The sequence below is a fragment of the Cucurbita pepo genome, chromosome LG17 (genome assembly GCF_002806865.2).
Source record: "Cucurbita pepo subsp. pepo cultivar mu-cu-16 chromosome LG17, ASM280686v2, whole genome shotgun sequence".
NCBI classification, from domain to species: Eukaryota; Viridiplantae; Streptophyta; class Magnoliopsida; order Cucurbitales; family Cucurbitaceae; genus Cucurbita; species Cucurbita pepo.
Genome location: NC_036654.1, coordinates 7,437,320 through 7,451,232, shown reverse-complemented (window position 1 = coordinate 7,451,232; position 13,913 = coordinate 7,437,320). Strand labels below are relative to the sequence as shown.

General features: G+C 40.1%; 3 protein-coding genes across 7 annotated transcripts; 1 reads left to right on the top strand and 2 right to left on the bottom strand.

Moving 5' to 3' along the window:
- Positions 1–1,089: 1,089 nt before the first annotated feature.
- On the top strand, positions 1,090–1,891 carry LOC111779172 (S-protein homolog 74-like). The gene has a single exon (XM_023659253.1). It carries the CDS (start codon positions 1,270–1,272, stop codon positions 1,807–1,809), a length of 540 nt encoding a protein of 179 aa, XP_023515021.1. The 5' UTR covers positions 1,090–1,269; the 3' UTR covers positions 1,810–1,891.
- Positions 1,892–2,116: 225 nt separating this feature from the next.
- On the bottom strand, positions 2,117–6,082 carry LOC111778680 (transcription factor PIF1-like). Of its 5 annotated transcripts, XM_023658645.1 has the most exons (10): positions 5,754–6,082; positions 5,541–5,654; positions 4,682–5,450; positions 4,317–4,415; positions 4,137–4,202; positions 3,982–4,047; positions 3,280–3,702; positions 3,061–3,139; positions 2,780–2,904; positions 2,117–2,680 (listed from the first exon to the last, which is right to left on the bottom strand). In XM_023658645.1, exons 2-8 carry the CDS (start codon positions 5,645–5,647, stop codon positions 3,074–3,076), a joined length of 1,596 nt encoding a protein of 531 aa, XP_023514413.1. In that variant the 5' UTR covers positions 5,648–5,654; positions 5,754–6,082; the 3' UTR covers positions 2,117–2,680; positions 2,780–2,904; positions 3,061–3,073. The 5 variants fall into 5 exon arrangements, with proteins under 5 accessions (XP_023514413.1, XP_023514410.1, XP_023514409.1 ...); XM_023658642.1 differs by having other exon boundaries at positions 3,061–3,702; XM_023658641.1 differs by having other exon boundaries at positions 2,780–3,702.
- A 3,108-nt stretch (positions 6,083–9,190) lies between these two features.
- On the bottom strand, positions 9,191–13,131 carry LOC111778186 (chaperonin CPN60-2, mitochondrial-like). Its single transcript, XM_023657873.1, has 17 exons — positions 12,957–13,131; positions 12,846–12,870; positions 12,540–12,671; positions 12,213–12,372; positions 11,844–12,115; positions 11,539–11,643; positions 11,254–11,340; positions 11,077–11,166; positions 10,904–10,984; positions 10,739–10,807; positions 10,587–10,664; positions 10,384–10,479; positions 10,192–10,291; positions 9,880–9,983; positions 9,679–9,784; positions 9,485–9,563; positions 9,191–9,389 (listed from the first exon to the last, which is right to left on the bottom strand). The coding sequence occupies exons 1-17, from the start codon at positions 12,992–12,994 to the stop codon at positions 9,290–9,292; spliced, it is 1,722 nt and encodes a 573-aa protein (XP_023513641.1). The 5' UTR covers positions 12,995–13,131; the 3' UTR covers positions 9,191–9,289.
- Positions 13,132–13,913: the final 782 nt, after the last annotated feature.

The following is a 13,913-nucleotide window of genomic DNA, read 5'->3' as shown; positions in this document are numbered from 1 at the left end:
CTCAACCCAAATGACCCCCTCGTTTTTATGGTGATAATACACATTTCTTGAGCCATACGCTATCTATACAGGTGATAGCGTATCACCTGTATAGATAGTGTTAATTATACTATCTCATTAATGATTATAGATACAATAAAAATATAATATAATATTCTATCAACATAATTTTCAATACTTAACAAAAAAGAAAAAAAAAATCTTTTAACATAGATAAGAAATATATAATATATAATGGGTTAGTTTATATATATATATAGCATGGGTAGAGAATTGGACATGTCCGGATTAGGTAAGGATATGGATGGGGCTAGGGAGTATAATCTCGTCCCTAACCCTGTTTAAGTAATAGAAACATATTGTGAGATCTTATATCGATCGAAGATGAGAAAAAAATATTTATGATAAGGGTGTGAAAATCTCTCCCTATATAAGCATTTTAAAAATGAAATGAAGTTGACCACTATACCGGACAAATCCTGGGCTAGTTAATTCAATATCTCTAAATGATTTCAATAATTAGATAAAATTTAATGTATATTAATTATATATTAACCATTTTAATTGCGTAATTAAGTATAATTACTGAAATGAATAGTGATGCTAATTAATTTAACTATTTAAGACTAATTAAATAAATTAATAATTCAATATTATTTTCATTCAATGCCTAATATTATTAATTTAATAATTTTTGGCAGTGAAATTTTCTCTATTTATTATTATTATTTTTTAATATAAGTTATTAATTAGTATTGATTCACTTGCCTTATTAGAAATTAATGGATGAATCAATAATGATTATAAATACGAGAAAAGACCAAACAGAGCTCCTTTTATCTTATAAGAAACTTTCATTGTGTGGGATGGATATCCAGAAGACCTTATCCAGCTCGTTAAATAATATTCGGACATATATGAAACTTGAAGATAGAACTTAAAAAAAGCTTCTCGGGCAGGGGTAGGGACGGAGATGGAAAATATATTTTTTGTAACTCCGTCTCCAACCCCATTTATCGCTAATGAGGAACCTCGGCCCTATTTGAGATGGGTTTACACGGAGCTATAAATAAACGTTCTTCATTCTTCTCTCTACCTCACTCTTTAACATGGTCTCTCCTTCTTTCTCTCCCCCATCACATTTTGTTCCTCCTCCTCCATGGAAACCTTTTGTTTTGTTTTGTGTTGAACAAAAGCTTCTCAAATTGTCATAAGCCAAAATAAGGCAGCGTTGTCCATTGTTTGGGACAGCTAAAGAATTCAATAGCTATGAATAGTTGCCTTATATTAGACACATTCCATATAGAGGCCCATCAATCCTACACCATCCCTTACTTAAACCACGCTCTATTGGTGCCCTTCCACACCAAAATGAACGCCATCTCTTTGAAGAATCAAGTTTTGGTGTTCCTGGTGGCCTCAGCCTTGGCCTTGGCTGCCTCCAAGCCATTCAGCAAATGGGAGATCCATATTAAGAATGAATTGAAAAATGGGCAAGCTATGTTCGTGCATTGCAAGTCCAAAGACAACGACTTGGGCGAACATACCCTTGCCACTGGCACCGAGTTCAAGTGGGACTTCAAAGTCAACTTTTGGGATACGACGCTGTTTTGGTGCTACTTGCGCAAGCCAAACGGGCATGAGATGACGTTCGACGCCTTCTGGGTCGAGAAGAGGACCGAGTGGCTGCGCGTCAAGTGCGACGGTAACATCTGCAATTGGACTGCGGAAGATAATGGAATTTACCTCAAAGATAACAGTGAAAATCTGGATGAGTTCGTTCATTACTGGAAATTCCCAAGCCACTGAGTACAACAAATAATGTTTTCTTCTCTTGCTTAAGTGCTCAAATGCTTGATTGTTTTTCTTCAATAAATTGTGATTTATGTTTTTCAATCCTTTTTCATTCTTGAAGATCACAAACGTTTGTATATATTTTAGAAATAAATCTATAAGATCACGAAAACTCAATCATACAAACTTTATGCAGACATTTATGTTGGGTGACAAAGCACGGGAGCATGATTTCCAAATCTGAATTTCGAATCCCGAGCATGGATCGTTTAAAATTTAAAGCTTAAAGATAATTATACATTTAAAACTCTTTTAGACAAAATATAAAATACCCGAATATTTTTATTACACCAAAATAATATCAATGGAATAATATACGAGAAATGTCACCTTCAATGATGCCATACCAAAAACAAGATAAAAAAAAAAAGGTTTACTATACCAAAAATGCCCCTATTTCACACTTTCATCTCCTAAAGAAAATTTAAGATCGTCTCATCTTTACAGTGGATTTGCTGTTCTTCCACTTTCAAACAACTTTGAAAAGAAACAATTCTGGAGATCTTTCGATGGGTAATGGAGAATTTATATCATATTCCAAGTGCAAGTGGAATAGCTATGAAACAAGTTCTTATTATGATGAAGAGAAAGAATCTTGAGCAACAACTGTGTGAAGAATATATAATGCAGTGGAACCATGGCCCAGGAAAGACAAGGAAATTACTCTGAAGTTGGAGAGTTTGGAATACTTTGATGCTACCCGACGACGATTACCACACCAAGTTGGATCGATCAGCATCAACGCCCTGGACCCGAGCCGAATGAAATGCAACACGACAGTTTCGTGTAGTGACCATCTGTAACTCAACTTTCTTTCTATCACAATCTAGCAGAATAACAGGTCAGGAAAAGGGCAACGATTGTTTAAAAGATAGAATAACGCAAAAGAAGTACAGACTTATGTTTACAGGGTCACGGTCATTACATGTTATTTGCGATATATATCGTACTTGCAGGCAGCAGATGCACATGTTCAAAGCTTTCGACACTCTAATATGCGCAAATCTTGCCCAGCAAGCGAGTTTTCGAGTCCAAGCATTCAATATTAACCTAAAATACGCGAAAACCTTATAAATAGCAACGTGAATGGAACTTATTTTGGATCTTAAGGTAATATAACAATAATGTTTCAACTAATCTACGAATGACGTATCATACGACCAATGAATATCATGAACGTCCCAAAAGATAAAGGAAGAGGCTTACCTGATTGATGATTTTAGAGATTTTTGGGATTCCTGTCAGTACATGGCCTGCTTGTATTAGGCTGAACTGGTTGCTGATTCTTTTAAAGGTTGAAAATTAACTCGTCGGTTCGGATTCGCAAGGTTGACAGTGGCATTTGGTTGAAATTTTGATGCCAACCAACTTTAGAAACATGCTGAATTTGTATACAAAATGAAGGTGACTGCCAAAAAACGATACCTGTACAGCCTGTGCGATATGAAACTGCACCTGGTTGGAGCTAAGAAACTGCTGATACGAATCAGGAAAACCTGAGACTGGAGGCGGGGTTGTATTTTGTGTTCCAGCTGGGTTAACGATCGGATCCGGTTGATTATTCATTGCTTGAGCTTGGGATGGATTGCTACCGGGAACAGGAGGCATTGCAAAGGCAGGGAGAGGGAATCTCTGACCCAAATGAGCTGCTGCAGCTGCTGCTGCTCCAGCTTGCATTGGTAAGTTTGAGCCAGCCAGGAGATTAGGAAATTGCATCATTGGTCTATTCATGCCCATTTCCATTCCCATACCCATGCCCATCCCGATTCCCATCCCCATCGGTGGTGGCAAGTATTGTTGAACGCCCGGGAACATCATCGGCATCATCCCACATCCCATCGACATCATCTGGGTTATAAATAGTCATTCCCAACGTTAACAAGATGCATCAGCCGATCGCGTTCAAGTATGCCTTGTTATGTATGTTTATGCAGAAGATTTACAATGAGATCGCAGCAGGCAGAATCAAAGATATGTTTCATTCCCTAATTGTTCAATGATATCAACTGTTCTATATGTAAAGTATTGACTAGAATCTGTTACTAATTCATACATTTCCTTCTACCATGACTCAGTTTAGACTTGCACTTTTATGGAACGATTAAGATTGGAATTCAAAGCATGTACCTGCACTTGCAACTGAAGGGTCTTTAAGTACTCGATCGCTTCATCCAACATCGAAGCCTTATCGGTCTGCAAATCAGTAAAGGAACTCAACACAAGTTCGGATATGAGAAACAGAGAAACCTCTACTCAGAATCACATTGAAGCTGAAAACAAACCTTGTTGCATCGAGGGATGAGTTCCTGTAAAGCCTTCATCTTCTCATTTATCCGATCCCGATGTCTCTGCAAATAGATTTGCAATATTTCACTTCACCTCCAAGAAGAAAACAACACTACCATAGAAGGTAGATTTGCTTGTTTACAACCATACAATTAGTAATAAATTCAATTTCGCACCCTCTCTGAGAGGTTGTGAACCTCAGCAGCACGAGATCTTTTCATCGATGTCGAACCACGCAATTGTTTCTTCGGATCAGTGGATTCGTACTCAACATCCTAATGGCATAGAACATTAGCAAATCACCCAAGAATTGCATAAACTGAAATACAAATCTCTTTGTTTGCCCAAAACAAAGCAGTCAGCAATCATCTGTGGAGCTTTAAATGGCCATTGTTCAACCTGTTTCAAACCGTTTTAAAGTTCCTGTTTGCTCCTTCAATTGAGGATTCAATCTTTTGTAGTTTGAGCTTCAAAAAGATTCATGGTTGGATTCCATACTAAATTGTTTCATGCTAAAGATAAACAAAGAGAAGATGCTTACCTCGCTTTGGCATTCGGTATCATCGGGAGCTCTTCCTTTGCGCTTCCGGTCATCGGCAGCCAGTTTTGGGGCAGCAGGCTCGGCACTGGCACTCGAGCCGCCAGGGGATGAAGTGACGGTCATTTCACAAGTCACCAACTCTTTCTCCCCGACGCCATCGCCGCTGACCGACGCACCTCCGCCTCCATCACTACCACAAACCGTCTCACGCCATACATCGGCACCATTCACCGCCTCCGCAAGCTTTCTCCTCGCGATTTCTGAAGCCCTAGATTCCGGCCCGACAGACGGCGTGTCGCAAGAATCCACCACAGTGGCTTCCCGCACCATAGCCTTTGAATTCGACGGTTCCGATTCGACCGTCGCTCTGTTCCTCGAGAACTGCACGGAGCTCTGCTTTTCCAGTCGAGTTGGCGGCCCCTGCGTGAGAGTGACCGTCGCCGTAGCGGATGGCCGGGGCTCGGTTTGAGAATTGCCGCAAAGAGAAGCAGTCATGGAGGGGAAGAGGAGGTCGGAGCAGAAATTATGATCCTCAACGAGAGGATAGTTGAGCCACGAGGCCATTTCATCTTCTTGCATAAAAAGGTCATGAGGTTCCTCCAATTGAGACGAAGGCCGGATCTCTCTAGCCGCCACCGCCGCCGTTTGATCTTGCGGAATCGAAACATCGAATTTGGAGGGCGGTGATTTCCGGACCGACCTCTGGTTCTGGCTGTGAGCCACCACTTGGCCGTTCTGCCATAGAAGCTCCACTACATCATCGTCCGGCCTGCGAGTTAAAAGCTCTCAGTCCACAAAACAAAATCAAAATCAAAACCCAGAAAAAATTTCAACAACAATATCTTCAAACAAAGCTTACATAGACGATTTTCTCGGCCTGGTTAAACTAGAGAATGTTGGGAGGGAGAAATCGTCAGCCATTTCAAAATCAGGAACGCAGTGGTTCATCCTCAATCTTCCGATCATCAATAACCTGGAGGAAACAAAAATCAAAGGAGTTTCAACTTCCAAGCTTCAATCCACCGAGAAGCCAAATCGAGAACAAACGTAGGAGAAAAGGAGAGAACTATACACAGAGAAAAAATCAATCCTCCATGGACGAACACCATGAAGCTAAGAGATGAGTGAGCGCAACAACGGCGTCTGCGCAAAAACAAGGAAGAAAAATAGGGGATAGAAATGGAATCTTGATTGGTTTTCGGAGAGATGGGTGGGTTTGGGAGAATCTGAAAAATTGTTGGGGAAGGGGAAAGGCGGCTGGTCCTCCTCCAGCAGAAGCAGTAATGGCGGAAGGCCAGAGATAAGGGAAGGCGTTGGTTGCGTGCGTGTGTGTGTGAAAATTGGAATAAAAGAGTTGAGGAGACGACGAAACGGGATTTTGACGACATGTAGCTCAATCCAATCGCCGCCCTCTTTCCCGATTTTTTTTCTTTTTTTCTTTTTTATTATCTCACAATTTTTATATATATTATTTTTTTCCTATCTAACATAATATATATATATATATATATATATATATATATCATTATTTTTAAAATTTGACCATTTTATTTTTGAAGTACAAAATTTGACCATCTGCTGCTTGTCGATTTGCCAGTTGTTTGTTCAATCTCATTCGCTCGCAGTCGAACGATTCCACTCACTTGAAACCCCACTCTACCTCTTATTCCATTCCGTTTATGGTCGCCTCGAAATGTCAAGTTTTTCTATGTCTCATTCCGCTTGATTTACTTCAGAGTTGCCTCTGAAACCAAACTCATCCTCATGCTTCTTTAGGATAATGTGAGATCATACACTAGTTGGAGAGAGGAACGAAACATTCCACGTAGTGATGTGGAAACCTTTTCCTAGCAGACACGTTTTTTTAAAACCGTGAGGCTGACGACAATGCGTAACAGGTCAAAGTGGACAATATTTGTTAGCAGTGGCCTTTAACGGTTACAAATGGTATTAGAACCAGACATCGAGCGGTGTGTCAGTAAAGACGCCGACCCCTAAGAGAGGTGTATGGTGAGATCCCTAGTATTTTTTATTTGGTGGGCCAGTTGAAAAAGAAAGTACATATTTTTATAAAGCAATGTACGAAATATTTAATAAAACTAATAATCAAACGTGTTTAATATTTTAAATCCGTTAATTATAAAGATAAGCACCATTTATTTAAAAAATAATAGATTGAGAATGCCACGTGGTGCGTTTAACATGGAAAAGGACAATTAACGGTAAACGATCCCTAAAAGGATAATTAAAAACCAATAAACACACTGCCACATCAGCAAAATTAAAATAAATGCGAAAAGAAAAGGCCAAAAACCAATTCCCGTATCCCACGTCGTCTGTTGGCGCGTATAAACCACGCGCCAATTATGGGGTGACCGCAACTATTTCTCCCACTAATTTGAGTGGCCCTAAATAATTATTTTTTAAATTTTTTATTAAATAGATATTACCTTTATAAGTAATTGGTGACCACAAAATTAGGAGCATTAAGCAGACATAATGGATAAGCTTATACCTTAGCTATTTCAAATAACCTTGCATTACTAAGGATCGTAATGTTATTGGTTACCCACCCATTACTCGTATCTTTTGACTATTGCTTCAGATAATTTGAATAATAAAATTTTTATTCAACTAATTAAGACATATACACCTATACACGTTTTAAATTTTTTGAGGGAAAACCCAAAAAAGATAATATCAAATAGCCGTCCAAGCCACATACATATACTGTAACAACCCAGGCCCAGAACAAAAATTGTCCTCTTTGTATTTTTCCTTTCGAGCTTCCCCTCAAGGTTTTAAAATGCGTCGGCTAGGGGAAGGTTTCCACACGGACTTCTCCTCAAAGGGAAACGCGTTTGCTAGGGGAAGGTTTCCACACCCTTATAAATGGTGGTTTGTTCTCCTCCCAACCAATGTGGGACATCACAATCCACCCCCATTCGAGGCTCAGTGTCCTCGCTGACACTCTTTCCTTCCTCCAATCGATGTGGGACCGCCCCCAAATCCACCCCCTTTGGGGCCTAGCATCCTTACTGACACATCGCCTCGTGTCTACCCCCTTCGAGGAATAGCGAGAAGGCTGGCACATCGTCCGGTGTCTGGCTCTAATACCATTTGTAACAACCTAGGCCCACCGTTAGCAGATATTATCCTCTTTAGGCTTTCCCTTTCGGACTTCCCCTCAAAATTTTAAAATGCGTATATTAGGGGAAGGTTTCCAGACCCTTATAAATGGTGGTGTTCTCCTCTCCAACCAATGTGGGACATGGAGAGGTTGGTAAGGGAGGTAATATGAGAAAGATATTGTTGTCGAAAGAGTGGAGAAAAGGGGGGTATGAGTGAGAGGCATTGGGTTGCTATCACATTCTTTCTCCTTTCTCTACATATTGCTTTGTCCCTCTTCTTCCTGGCATCTCTTATGCCCATTATTTTCATATCCCAGCATTTATTTATTTATTAGTTTTAACCATATTATTCATTATTTTAAAGTTAATATATATATATATATATATCTAAAAACATATAAATTTCATAGATATTTTTATTAAATTATCCTAAAAAACAGTGTTGGAGTTGTGATTCCCAGACAGGAGAGAGAGGGGTGAGTTACGAATCGTGGCAAGTTGAAGAACACGCCAAGTCAGCATTTTGTATCCACGTGTATATGTATGTGGCCAATCGTGGCAAGTTGAAGAAAATGCCAGGTCAGCATTTTGATATCCACGTGTACTTGTATGTGCTCTGTCCCAATTAAATTTTTTTCTGAAAAGGAACAGTCGTCTCCCTTTTGTACTGTTTCCTCACCCTCCACCTGATACCGTGTCTTCTGCTTTTCAGATGATGATTGGGCTGACTGATGTCCACATCATGTTCCTCATATTGACTTGGATTATTAGATTCGAAAGACATTTTTCTAAAAATTTCAACTCGATGAATTCGGTTTGATCTAACTGTTAGACGAACACGACTCTCCACAATGGTATGATATTGTCTGAGCATAAGCTCTCATGGCTTTGCTTTGGGCTTCCCCAAAAAGTCTCAGTCCAATGGAGTTAGTATTCCTCACTTATAAACCCATGATCATTCCCTAAATTAGTCGATGTGGGACTTCCATCATCCAACACCTCCCCTCGAACAAAGTGCGCCTCCCCTTAATCGAGGCTCAGACTCCTTTGGAGTTAGTCATTTTTTGACTGCCTTCGAGGAGGGGCTTGGCTCCTTTTCTTTAGGAGTTCTTTGTTCGATATTTGAGGATTTACCAATCTATTGGCACGACTAAGTTTAGGGCATGGCTCTGATACCATGTTAGACGAACACGACTCTCCACAATGGTATGATATTGTCCATTTTGAGCATAAGCTCTCATAGCTTTGCTTTGAGCTTCTCCAAAAGGCCTCAGTCCAATGGAGTTAGTATTCCTCACTTATAAACCCATGATCATTTCCTAAATTAGTCGAGGTGGGACTTCCATCATCCAACACTAACCATTGATGCAATGCGTCGTCGAAAAAACGTGTTTTTATCAGCTTCTATGAAAAATTTCTTCTGAATTGGTCTGCATATGAATGATCAATTGTTAACAAAATCGGGGTGGGTTCGGTTTCAGTAACCCATGGCGCCTCCCATTGATGGGGCAGCTTCCTTATCATCGTTAGCTTGTTCGACCACCACGGCCTCGGTCGTCGTCAGTAGTGAAGATACGCTGTGTACAATAACAAAGCTTGTAAGGGCCAAGCCAAGCTTAAATAATAACAACATTAAGAGACAATGCATCTCGAGCGAGGCTAGCGAAGCTACCTTGCGGCGTCTACTAGCGCGGTTCTGATAACTTTCAAGGGATCAATAATTCCAGCCTTGATCATGTCTACATATTCGCCTATATGAAGAAATGTAGGAGACTATATAAGCAGAAGTTGCAAGAACTTTGCTGGCAACAAACACAACGAAACCTTGCTATTTATTTTGTATGTCGTGGGGCGTAAAATACAGACCTTTAGCTGCGTCGTATCCAAGGTCGGAATTGTCCTGTTCGAGTAGCTTCCCAGCCACAACTGCTCCTTCAACTCCGGCATTAGAAGCAATTGTGTAAATAGGCATCTGCAGATGAAGCAGCCTTAAGTTAAATGATTCTTGTACAATATGATTGTAACATATCCATAATGCATAGTGGTTTCAATGAGAAATTTCGAAACCTTTAGAGCGTTTTGAACGATTTGAACACCGATCTTCTGATCAAAATTTGCAGTATGCAACTTCTCCAACTCCTTTGATGCATAGAGCAGAGCGACACCACCGCCTGCCATGCCAACTCTCGAGATATCAAGGTCGTTTTTTTCGAATTGGACGTAATCATAATGCTGATGGTTTCGAATCTCCCATCGACAAGATATGAAGAATGAAGTTATAGAACATTATTTATCATTTCAAATTCTCAGCCATCCCAACCAAAAAGAAAATTAGGTAAAGGACATGCACAAAAAGATAATCTCAGAAGATGGCATTACCAGCCACAATTCCCTCCTCCACGGCCGCTTTCGTAGCATTTAGCGCATCGGTAACTCTATCCTTTCGTTCCCCAACTTCGGCTTCACTAGCCCCACCAATCTACAAAAAAACGTGAGTTGAGAGCTCGAATCAAGCGGAGTGCTGGCATGTTTATGTCTTAACGAGTTGAGTTACATGACACAAACACTTACCTTTAGGACAGCAACTCCACCAGAAAGCTTTGCAAGCCGTTCTTGCAGCTTTTCTTTGTCATAGTCTGAAGTGCTCAACTCAATCAAGGATCGCAACTGTCACGCACGTTCGATCATGAAATTATTCGTATATTCACGCACCAAGGAACCTAACGAAATTCAAAACATAACATGACATTCTACAAAAATGAAGAAAATGAAACCTGGTCAGACTGTTCTTCAATCGCCTTCTTGTCACCAGCCCCATCAAGAACTACAGTATCATCCTTCGACACCGTAACCTATACCGATATGCACAACATTAATTACGTTAGAAATATAATCACGATGTGGCAAAAAAGTAAGATTATTTCACCTTTTTGCATGAACCCAATGATTCAGCACCAACTTTTTCAAGATCTAGACCAAGTTCCTCAGTTATGACCTGATATTCAACGTAAAAAGAAACAAAAAGTATAATTGAATATGAGATCTTCAAGAAAAACATGGTGGAAGAGATGCAAATTGTCAGAAAGTCTACCTGGCCTCCTGTGAGAATTGCCAGATCCTGCATACTAGCCTTCCTATTATCACCGAACCCGGGAGCTTTAATTGCGCAAACCTTACGTTCGTTTAAGTGATAAACACCATTTTAGTTGGTATATCCATTGTTACCACTAAAGTTTAGCATGTAACTAAGAACATTTATGTTACCTTAATACCAGCACGTAACTTGTTTAAAATAAGGGTAGCTAATGCATCACTTTCCACATCTTCAGCAACAATAAGTAAAGGTCTTTGCCTCTAAGGCCAAAATGGAAGACATGCTGTTAAGCAGTGATATTCAGACTAAACTCAGTGTAAACATCCACTAAAAAAAGGATAGGTTACCTTCAGAGCTAACTCCAAGACTTTTACCACAGCATTTAAATTTGAGATTTTCTTTTCGTGTATTAAAATTAGTGGATCTTCCAATTCCTGTAAGACGAAACAATCGAGAAGTAAGGTCATTATCGAAGGGTAAATGTCAAGTCCCCGAACCCGGTCCCGAAGTTAATATATGAATAGGAACATGAATCGGAAGACAAGCCAAAACCACACCATGATGAATCACGAAAAAGATAACCAAGTGAAAGAAAACTGGAAGTTGTGATAAATAATAAACTAAATCCTTACACATTTTTGGTTTTTCTGGTTGGTAATAAAATAAGGAGATATGAAACCCCTGTCCAGCTTCATTCCCTCAACGATCTCCAATTCATTATCGAGTGTGTTACCGTCCTGCAAAGAAATGGAGAACGAGATAGATGGCTCTCATGATAGACATAGAGGAATTTTAGGACCCAGAAAATGAATCGGGACTATGAACTCAGACATCGATTAAGTCAAATCCGTAGGCCAAAGAGCCACAAGCTATTAAAGACATCCAGGTATTATACAAACAAATAGTGGAACACAAGAGAGAGTTTGAAATAACTTACTGAAATGGTGATAACTCCCTCCTTTCCTACTTTTTCCATAGCCTTAGCTATTAGCTCACCGATCTCTCGTTCTCCATTAGCTGATATTGTTCCAACCTGGGCGATTTCTTCAGATGTACTGATCATCCGGGCTCTGCTCTTCAGAATTGTAATAACAGAATCAACTGCCATCGTAATCCCACGTCTCAAGTCCATAGCGTTCACTCCAGCAGCCACAGATTTACATCCTTCAGTAAATATTGCACGAGTAAGAACCGTTGCACATGTTGTACCTGAAACAAGAGAAAGGAGCTTCATGTCAGTGACTGCACCTGTTCTGTTCAGACCACGTGAAAAACACGCTCCTCTTGAACGTTTTCAAAAACTCACCATCTCCTGCCACATCATTGGTAGCATTTGCAACCTGCTTCACCAAACTTGCACCAATATTTTTTACTTTATCTTTGAATTCAATGCTCTTTGCAACAGTAACACCATCTTTCGTCACTTTTGGGGCACCATAACTCTGCTCTAACACTACATTACGCCCCTTTTAAAAACAAGTGAGAGAACACTTAGTCAGTAAACTATCTAAATGGAACCCCTGATCATGTGCATTCCTAATATGTCGATTACTACTGGTGATCATCATATACCAAACACTAAAGTAATCAACAAATACATATAGGTCTTACAGTTAGGCCATGTTCAACTCACTTTCGGTCCCATTGTAACTTTGACAGCATCTGCAAGCTCTTCAACACCCCTAAGCATCAAGGCGCGCGCTTCAACCCCAAATTTAATGTCCTTCGCTGCATAATTCCTACTGCAGTTCAATCTAGAATTGATCTGAAATCCCTCATACGGGAAAAAGAGTTGTCAATACCAGTTGACAGAACTGTCGAAGTTAATGAAAATGAAGCAAATTTCACATTGTATATTGTAACCACATGACATTACTCGAAAATGCGCATTAAAACATGAACACATTATAGAAAATGAATTAGATACGGAGTAAAATACCTGATGGGAACTGTTCCTAGCCAACCTTCAAGAGGAACGGAGGGAAATGAGAAAGAAACGAATGAGAAACAATCAACTGAAAGAAGATTGTGAAAAGTAGTGAAGTAGTACCTGGCTTTAGAGGCGAGGCCACAGGCGAAGCGGTGCATGGTGGCAATGAAGTTGCAGGGAAGATGGAGAAGAAGAGCTAAGAAGAGAATGGTGCAGAAGAAACAAGTGGAAAGGTTAATTCAGTTGGCTCAGCTCTGCAATGGCTGCAGACAACTGCAACAAGACATAGGGTTTATGGTGGGAAAATGGGTATTAAATTTTCTCCAATTCCGATTCGGGTTTTGGATTACGACTGCCTTGAATTTCAAGGCCCAATTGAGAATTTTGGGTTACAATTTTAAGGCCCAATTACGGTACCGGCATATGGGATTTACGGCAATGGGCTGTCTGGAATTTTCAGGCCCAATTAAGATTTTCGGGTTACAATTTTCAGGCCCAATTCGGATCCGGATACTGGAATTTTAAGGCCCAATTGAGATTTTTGAATTATAATTTTCTGGCCCAGTTAAGATCCGGGTTTTAAATATGGCTTTAATAAGAGCTGAGAAGGGTCTGTCTGACCTACCTTGTGACCTCAATCGAAGTCAGGACTTTCTCCTAGGCTTAAAGAAGTGTTTTGGCACTCAAATCTAATTCTCTCCGACTGCTCAATCTATTGAGGCAGTGGAAATTTTAGCTGGGCATACAGATGGATTTGATTCTAGCTCTTTCTTGCAATCCCGGAGTCATAAAGCAAGATACTTGCTAACAAATTCCAGTATTGAAGCCCAACCTAATATGGAAACTCAGGCCCAACCCAAAGTAGAACTCAGGTGGCCCAAAACTGAAGCCCAGGATTATATGGAAATTCAGGCCCAAACCAAAGTATTAGTAAGGTGGCCCAAACTTGAAGAACTCAGGCCCAACTCTAAGTAGAACTAAGGTGGCCCAAAACCGAAGCCCAATATAATATGGGAACTGAGGCCCAACCCAAAGTAGAAGTTAGGATCCGGGTTTTGGATTTACGGAAATGGGCTG